The 9628-nt window shown below is 42.4% G+C and overlaps 1 protein-coding gene across 1 annotated transcript; it reads right to left on the bottom strand.

Annotated features, from left to right (window-relative positions):
• Positions 1-720: 720 nt before the first annotated feature.
• Positions 721-7253, bottom strand: LOC308378497 (patched domain-containing protein 3-like; the record flags this gene model as incomplete). The annotated part of the gene is made up of 4 exons (XM_080855437.1): positions 721-2369; positions 5604-5749; positions 6167-6288; positions 6537-7253. The coding sequence occupies 4 exons, from the start codon at positions 7251-7253 to the stop codon at positions 721-723; spliced, it is 2634 nt and encodes an 877-aa protein (XP_080711563.1).
• Positions 7254-9628: the final 2375 nt, after the last annotated feature.

Raw genomic sequence — 9628 nt, forward strand, 5'->3', positions numbered from 1 at the left:
CAGAGGGCCCGAGCCTGTGTCAGGCCCCCCCCCCCCCCCCCCCCCCTCAGCAGCCTTACCCCCAGCCTGTGTCAGGCACCCACCCCTCAGCAACCTTACCCCCAGCCTGTGTCAGGCACCCACCCCTCAGCAACCTTACCCCCAGCCTGTGTCAGGCCCCCCCCCCCCTCAGCAACCTTACCCCCAGCCTGTGTCAGGCACCCACCCCTCAGCAACCTTACCCCCAGCCTGTGTCAGGCACCCACCCCTCAGCAGCCTTACCCCCAGCTAGAGGCCCTCCACTCCAGTGAAGACTGGATGAGCCTAAACTGGCAAATATCAGTAACAATGACAGCTAGAGAAGTCCCATTGGAATTGTGGTATGTGTATAAGAATAAGTATAAGTATGTGTCTTGAACATAAGGCAGAGACCATAAGAAGGAGTCTTAAACTTTATTGTAAAGTATTTGCTGATATTTCATTCTCACAACACTAAGTTTTTCAAGTATTCAATTCATCTCTACATTGCATATCCATGTGAATACAATGAAAATAATGCATTGTGTTATTTAGATAAAATGCATACCATGCAATACATACAACACATACCATACCTTTATGTTTTTCTATACCATACAACATACTTAAATATTCCAAGAGTGGGAGCTGTGGTCTGCTAGTATAAATATCCCTGATTATTTTGTGTTTTGTGTTTTAATGTTCTTAACAAAAGTCACTTTGCTATGTGCATATTGTACACACACACGGCTCATTGTCTGTCTGAAAGGCTTTATTCTCATAAATAACGGCATTCTGGGCAGTCTCACAGTTATCCTCAAAATCATAGGATTTCTTGTCTTTGTTAGTGCAGTTGAAGGACAGCATGGTCAGAAAAACTGGGATGAACACTAGGCCATGAACTAACCCAAGAACCATAACCAGAAACATAATCTTGAATAAGGTACGGTAGATGTAGTTCTTTGAAGTGGCCAAAACTATCACCCCTATTATGGTGGATAAGGCCCCTTGTAAAACAGGGTAGCCTAGGTGAAAGACAGCATCTATGGCTTTGTCATTGGCCGACGGTTTCTCACTGGACACGAATGCATATGAGATATGAGCAGAGAAGTCCACAGTGAAGCCAACACACACAACCAAGATGATCATGGAGATGGTGTCCAGGTTGACATCCCATAATGCCATGAAGCCTGTTACCCCGGTGATGACTGAGCCGATGGAGAGTGTCACCCAGAGGGAGCAGATTGGGTTTGGGATCAGAAGGAGGGAGATGACCAACATCACTAGAGCTGTGAAGCCAATGCTCTGGACAGTACTGCTTTCCAAGATGTCATACTGGTCAAAGAAGATGAATGCAGGATGAAAAACCAGCATGTCAGCGACGGTGCACTTCTCAGCGGTCTGCCTAAGCTCATTAAACATCTTGATCTCCATTGTAGTATTGGCAATGTTCACCGTCTGGATAAAGAACCGGGAGGCGTAGATCTTCTCATCCGTGATGTTCAGGTCGAGTCTGAGCTCTGGCACAAGCGTGAAAAACGTTGAAAGGTTTGACATGAAGGTGGTCTTGTTATTCAAGCTGAAGAGTGAGCGGTTAGAATACTTCTCGTAGACGTCGAGCCATGACATGTTGACGTCCTTGCTGACGAAGCTCAGCTCCGTGAACTCGGTCAGACAAGATCTCAGCGCGTCCCGCTTCCGCTCTTCCCAGTACGGGTACTCCCCTCTCACCATCACCATCACATTCGGTCCGTACCCAGAGAAGTATCTCCTTTCTTCCGCATAGTACGTGTTCACGTAAGAATCGTCAGCGGCCAGATTGCTAATTTGTATTCCCTCCTGAACCTGGAAGCAACTATAGACAGCCAGGGTCACGTAGCCCACGTACAACAGCACTACGCCCACTTTTGTCCATGGTTTGATCAGGAAGGGGCCATAGTGCCTCTTGAAGAAGCGGTTAATGGGGTGCTCCCTTTCCGAGCCCTTTTCCTCGTCAAAGTGACCTCCCACGCAGCAGAGGGCGCCACACCTGGAGCTCTCCTCAGGTCTCTCGCTCGGGATCTGCATGCAGGTCAGCCAGTGCCTGTTCCTGCTCTCTCTCCTTCCATTGAGTGCTAGGAAGGCTCCGAAGAACGTGATGTTGTAGACATAGCACAGGAAGATGGCCGTGCTGGTGTACAGGCAGAAGTACTGGACTGACGGGAAGTCAGTCATGAGGCCGATGTAGAAGCCGAGGATGTCCGTCAGAGTGGTTATGGTGATGGACATGGCTGCCTCTTTGTAGGTGTCCGCCATGCGCTTCTCAACAGGGTCTTTGACGTTGGTCTGCTGCCAGTTTGAGACCATTATGAACATGTCATCAATACCAATCCCTACAAAATAAAAATCAGAGAGCATTTTTATTACAATATTGTAAATGTGAAATAGCTGAAACAATATCAGGCATTGAGAGAATCAGATCAAATGTATTTTGCTCTCTTAAGGGTTGATGTCTACACTAGCTGCAGTTCATTGGGTAATTTTATACTGGAACCAGCTATTCTATTGGTTTGGGCCTGATACAGCTTCAATGTTCTTTATAGTCACATGATCTCCAGAAGATTCCTTTTATAGGACTTACATTCACCTCATTCAGTGTGAAACGACTGCTGCACTAGTGGTTAAATTTACTAAAAGAATAGGAATTTACATAAATTGAATAAAGGCTTAAGCATTATCAGTCATGCAAAAAGCCAAGAAATTAACAGGCTGCAGTCAAAATTTTAAAATAAAAGCTCGAGAATGTTTTTGACTTCAGTCCAAACTTGAAAAACCTCACAAGATGAAAGCTTTTTAAATGTGTTCTGCAAAACACTGAATATGACGTTTTCTTTTTCACATTGTCTTGCATGTACAGTCATATTCATTTTAAAGGGTTGTGATTAGAAAGCCAGTTGGAAAATAAATGACAAATCAAATAATAACAAATGATGAATACTATGGTACAATATATAATCCTCACCAAATATAATGAGAAGTTTTTTCACTGCTTGTTTTAAGTTCCTTTATTACCTCCGCCAAGGAGGTTATGTTTTCACCCCTGTATGTTTGTTTGTTTGTCTGTTTGTTTGTTTGTCAGCAGGATTACGCAGAAACGCATGGACCGATTTCCATCAAACTTTGTGGGGAGATATAATGGCAATAATTGATTAGATTTTCAGACATCAAGGTCAGAGGTCAAGGTCACAAGGCGGAGGCTTGCATTCTCTGAATGCTCCCATTCTTGTTGTTTATGCGTTTATCTGAAAAGGGCCAGTGTACAATAATAAACATTTCCCAGAAAAATGTAAATGCACCTGAATTAGCCAGGTTACCTTGTTTTCATCCGTTGTCCCTGGGCGGGGCATGACAGAGAGATATGGAAATAAAAGAAAAAAATAATAATAAAAAATGATAGAATTAAAAGAAATAATAACAATAATAAAAAAGATAAGCAACAGTTTGACAAAACAGTGCAGTTAAGAAAACTAAATGTAAAAAACAGACAGACATATGAGGTAAACAACAGTATGACAAAACAGTGCAGTTAAGATAACAAATTGTAAAAACCAGACAGACAAGGTGTTTGACATAAAAAGAAGTTACGGTGTAAAATACTGATATACTGGCACACTCCCTCACATCAGTAGGGAGGGTATTTCAGTAATTAGAGGCACGTACTGCAGACTGTCAGTCCAAACGTATTGTGTCTATACTGTTTAACACAGTCTCCCCTGCGACTGCCCTAGTTGCCAAGCCATTGCCATCCTTCAGCTTTATAAACTAATTTAATGGTGGAGGTGCCTGCCCAGGTAATATTTAAAAAACTGTAAGAAACTGCCAAATTTGAAATGTGTATACTTTTACCTGCCACACCAGGAGGGACCGCATTCCTCTAAAGTACTCCTCCACCCTGCCCGATATCTCTCTATCAAACCCTGCAAACATCAAACGCAGCTCATCCCTCAGCATTCAGACCTTCCCCAGGGACAATGGCAGGCAATTGACCAGATCTCAATACACCTGACGTCTGCTTGTATAGAGGGTCTCTATTGATTACAGAGTTAGTTGCTTTGTGTGAGCGCCGAAGTTGCGTAGAGGCCGAGAGCGGTATTGCAGACAGATAGAGATTTAAATCTGGCAACGGCAAAAGTATAGCTCGCAACATATTGGGGAAAAAAAAACTGCACTAGTTCATTTTTTTGGAGCTGTGAATTATGAACTATGAACTGAACTAGTAACTTTCCCAACACTGGGGGACAACGCTGCTTTTTTCCAGGAGCTTGAAAAAAGATTATGCCTAATGGAAAGGTTAATCAAGTGAGCGATGTGGCAAGCAAGGGCCTCCTTCTGTGACTTCAAAAAAATGGTGTCCAAACCATATGCATCCTTGGCTTTTGAGTGTCTTAGGGAAGCTATCATTTTGTATCACTGCTGATTCAGATTTTTCCATCATTTCAAAAATGGGGATACTATCATCTATGAGGACAGTGGGGGTAGTTACCGGTGGGATGCTTTGAGCCAATTCTCTATCTGAGTTTATAAAAAAAATCATTAAAGGTGCTCGCTATCAAATCATTCTCTTGGATCAAAGTTCCGTTAACTTTGATTTCAGAAGTGGAGGGTTTGTCTTCATTACTCCTACCAATTAATGAATTTAGATTCCTCCAAATACGTTTACCATTTCCCTGTGCCTCGTTAATGATACTAGAAAACAATCTCTCTTAGCTTTTCTTATATTTCTCAATACTTTATTTCGAAGACCTGTAAAGGTGTATTTATCACTTCTGTTCCCAGTCTTAAGGGCTCTCTTCAAAGTTGAGTCTCTCGCTTTCATTTGTTACCACAAACATTAATGTCATTAAGCCATGGTAAGGCGGGCCAGAATTGGTCTGGGGGCTGGCTGCTGACAACTCATGGTGTAGGCTACTGGGCTGATTGACTGAAACAGGGAGCTGACAGTAGCCCCGCCCGTTGGAAATAGCATGTGAACCAAAACACTTTGAGGAATAGGGGATCACGATTTCTCAACGCTTAAAAAACACATTGTTTTATGCTTATAATTAGCACCGCTTGTGTTGTCGGGATTTTATTTCATATTACTATATTATTCAAAATAATGTATTCGTGTTTACAATGATGGGGGGGACTTTATAGTAGGGGGGGACACGTCCCCCCTGTCCCCCCCGGGATGGCCTATAGCCTATGTGCTTCAGTTCTCTGTCCATTGTCGCTCCCTGGATCTCTAGCCGCGTTGACAGCCGTCTCCACAATAAAATTAAGTGTTAAAAAGAGAGAACTGAGTGCGATGACCTTAACTCCAGAGGTAGGCAATTCCAGAGGGTTGGGGCACAGTAACTAAAGGCACCGTGTGCAGCATTGGTATTTATTCTTGGGGTCATGAGAAGACATTTATTGGAGGACCTTAGGCAATGTGATGGATCATAAAAATCGAACCTAATCTAAAGGTAACCCAAATACTTTTGATATCGTAGTGGCAACCCTCAGTGTCACAGGTTGTTGTTGTTTTTTGTTTTTAAAATTGAAGAATAATACATGGAAACTATTTCAAATATCTAACACCTTACCCAGTATGAGGAAAGGAGCGTTGACAGTAGTTATGACGAAGGGGACCCCGATGTAGAGCATGAGGCCAAAGCTAGAGAGCACTGCCAGGCCTGCAGAGAGCACCCCAACCAAGGCCACCCACACCTTATTCCTCACGTTGTCAAACCTAAAGCAAAGCACATCGTAAACAAAATGTGTTTATTGTGCATTTTGTGAGCGGGTACAAGGCAAATGTATCAATTTCCTGTGACACATCTTCTGCTGTGTGATTCAAGCTATTCAAAGGTCATTGACTAATTTCCTGTGACCTTAAATTCATCCAGATACATCCACAAATGGCATCTCTACCTTATACACTCCTTTAGAAAGAGGTGTGTGATTAATAGTCAACATGAAATGCACAGTATCCCCCCTGCCGTTATATTAGTGGAGATTCATACACATTATGAAGGGGCCTCGTCCAGAATGTAAATCCTTGACCTCTTAACCAACAGTATTCAGAAAGGAAACTGGTCATGTTGAGTGTATTCTTAAATTCTAGATAGTCTGGGATGGATGATCTCATCCCTAAGTGCACTGTTACCTTAAGCAGGAAATGACAGAGAAGGAGATGATCAATGAATAAGTAATGCTAAACAGAGGTATCCCATCTGGGATGTGCTTCTCAAACTCCTCTTGCCTGGACAAGGAAGTGAAGAGAGACATCTAGAGAAAGAAATACCCTTGTGAAATACTGATCAGCTAAATACCTAATCCTAGGGTTATTTGAGATCTGCATTATTCTAATAACTGCAAGTATGAAGTATTGAGGATTCTAGTAAATGAGAAAAAGTTGAATTACAGTATAGAGTATTCCAATTCAAAGTATTTCAATATCTATTGGATGGTAGGATGAGAGAAAGCAGTATCATGCTCCAAATAACAACAAATAACAACACATCACAATTCTGTACCTTAATTTCATCATAGCTGTTTTCAGATAACATCACTCTCTGGAACTGCTTTAGCCACAAGAAGGAGTTTCCTCCATCTTCTAAGAAGTAGAAGAGCCTTAGAGCCTCGGCACTCTGAATCAGACCCTCCGATAGGGTGACTCCTCCGACCGTAAACCCAAGAAATTCCGGTCTGCCTTTAAGTTCGTGAAGAGGAAAACTGATATTTGCACGTTGAATTTTCTGGGGATCGTAACGAATGACGTTTAATATTACATTCGGCATGCACTTGTCTTTCATTTTGGCACACAGGTTTTCATATCTTAAATGCCTGTCGTTGGAATCAACAGAGATATTTTTCACTTTGCCATCCAGATGAATGATGTCTTCAAAAGCGCCCTCTGTAAATACGTTGCTGTTGTTTTTCGATGATAAGATGACTGATGCGTAATTCCCCTCCGTGTATAGCCTCTGGATGGAGAACATGGAGTCGTCGTGTGGAAAATTGTCTTTGACAAACCTCCTGGCCTCCTTCGACAATCCATTAGTGGGTGTAAATTGTTGTTCGATGTCATTGTCCTCCCGATCTGCCAGAAAGTAAAATCCCCCTCCTAGACCAGCGGAGACGAGCAGAGGAATGATTATGAAACAGAACGGGTAAGATCCAACCAGATACCCAAGCTTTGCAAAGAGCAAAGAGAGCGGTTTCTGGACACAGTCTGTGCGAAAGCCCGTCATGGCGTCTCAGAAGGCTGATATTTCTATTCATAGAAAGTGTCGCTGGCGCTTTTCGGTAAAGTTGGACTTGGTGTCTTATTTATGTGTCCAAACACATCCCGCATGGTCCACCCACCTATTCTTTATCACCAAACTGACAGTGAACAATATGAGTCAGTATAGAGGAAAGGCTTAATATGTTAATCAGCATGAATTCTTCACAGAGGAACGGCTGACATTATGTCATATTGTTGTAGCGGGAAAAAAAACACCTGTTTCCAAACTAAACCCAGTGCACTCATTTCCAAAACATTTAGCCGAAACAGCTGTATCCTTATCAGTTGTTTCACCCCTCCCGGGTTATGATAGCATGTCTCATGATAGCATGTCTTATGGGAACTTCTACCTGCTCTTTGATGAATTCTTCATCCCCTTCTGCATAAACCTTTTAATTAAAACGTGTCTCTCTCGGTAGGCCTGCACCTGTGGAAACTGTGTGATCTTGTTTTGAGAAAATAGGCATCTCTGTTTGGCTTGACCTTCATCAGGGGTGCCATTTCATCAGTGATGAAAAGAGGTGAAAAAAGGTGACAATAATGTGAACCCCCTAGGAGGGTCTGGGGCATGATCCACGGGGAGTATATTTTATATACAGTATTAGAACATTTTTCACATTTTGAAGTTCAATGCATCAATCTGGTGCACTTTGACAGCAAAATTACGAGACTAGATCTATGTAGAACTTTGTGCTGTTGTAAACCATTTTGTGCTCTGGTAACAGTTTAATCATAAACATTCCTGTGTTAAAGGTGCATTATGCAACAATTATGCTTCAGGATTAGGGTTAGGATAAGCAGTTTAACCTTAAAATAACAGCTTAAAAAAAATTGGGGCGCTAAAATGACTTTTAATATGGAGAATCGCGTCCGTGCCATTGGCATAACAGGGTCGATAGGCATATAACTGCGTTCTGTAGTTTTGCCTGCCGCAGCCCGCCGACCTGACTTGTTTACCTTCTGCCGATCTAGTAAGTAGCTTATTTGCCGTCTTGCTTAGTCTTGTGTTGCACTTGCTTGATGTTTGACTGTGTAAGGACAGTCGTTGAGTAACTAGTTTGCCATAATGTCAAAGTCAGCACATTTCAAGAGATTTCGTTAGTTTTAGCTGCTAGCATACCTTTAGCGAATAGCTATTGATCCATAATGCACCTTTAAATGTTGCACGGGCACATGCCAACCCAACCATCACTGAAATATTTGTAGACACTTTTATTTTATGTCGTTTGTATCCATATAATATGTAATGTAATACTATGTGTAGAAGCTATTTATTCTTGTTGATCTGTCATAAAACTGCAGTGAAAAAGCACATAGGGGAGGCAAACGTAACCTCTGCCTCACTGAAGGGGGCTTGCGAGAGCCTGGAAAGTGGACTTCCAATCCAGTGAAGTGATAAGTTATACATAATGGGCGACCAATGCCCGAGCTAAAATGATTGCATCAAAAGACGGGGCAGATGATAACTCAATCAACTACTCACATTCAAGGTCAAATTGCTTCGAAAATGTTTGGAAGCTGGATTTTTTTATGTGAATTTAAAAACACACAAGTCCTAGACTGCTTTTTATTGGTGAGCTTATTTTGAGAAATTAAACTTAAATTGCAGCTAAAGTTGTGTTTTCTGGTTGCTAAATAGAAAAGTTCAATTTGCATTAAATGATAGCTAGTGAGCTAGCTGATGTTATAGTCTCTGCGATTTAACTCATAAAACTATAATGGGCAAAGTAAGAAACCCCTCAGTGTGCTGTCATCAATGTGCAAGCTCTGGTTAGCTCTGGCGTCTGTCAGAGAACTGTCTGACATTAGCAGGATAGCTTACGTTACAAAGCCAAACGTTCTTGCAGCGTACCAACGTCACACATTACCTTAAATGCCATATTTAAAAGTTTTTAAAAGTTCTTTGAAAATGCCTTCACCTGAATGACAGCCTGCGTTCGCAGATTACTTGGAGGACCCCTCCCCCCACCCCCCACCCAGATCTATTGTAGATCTATACGAATCACACAAGTGACCTTTTTGGCTTAAAAACGGCAAATTTCGCCGAAAGGTGACAAGTTTGCACCCCTGCTTCATATTTGTATCACACAGACCTCTCTGCCTGTCACACAGGCTTCTCTGTGCCTAGGCCTGTCTGGCTGGCCTGACCTTGGTCTGCTGAACTAACAAAGCACTCACTCCTGCACACAGGCTATTCTGTTTGACTTATCATAACACCCATTGCTGCACACAGACCTTATTACACTTGTTGTTGCAAAGGGCGTAGGTTTGGTCTCAGCATTGGTAGGGACACTACCTGGCAGAACTTGTTGTTGCAAAACTGCTTCATATTCACCACAC

Source organism: Sprattus sprattus, assembly GCF_963457725.1.
Source record: "Sprattus sprattus genome assembly, chromosome: 17".
In the NCBI taxonomy this organism is placed as follows: Eukaryota; Metazoa; Chordata; class Actinopteri; order Clupeiformes; family Clupeidae; genus Sprattus; species Sprattus sprattus.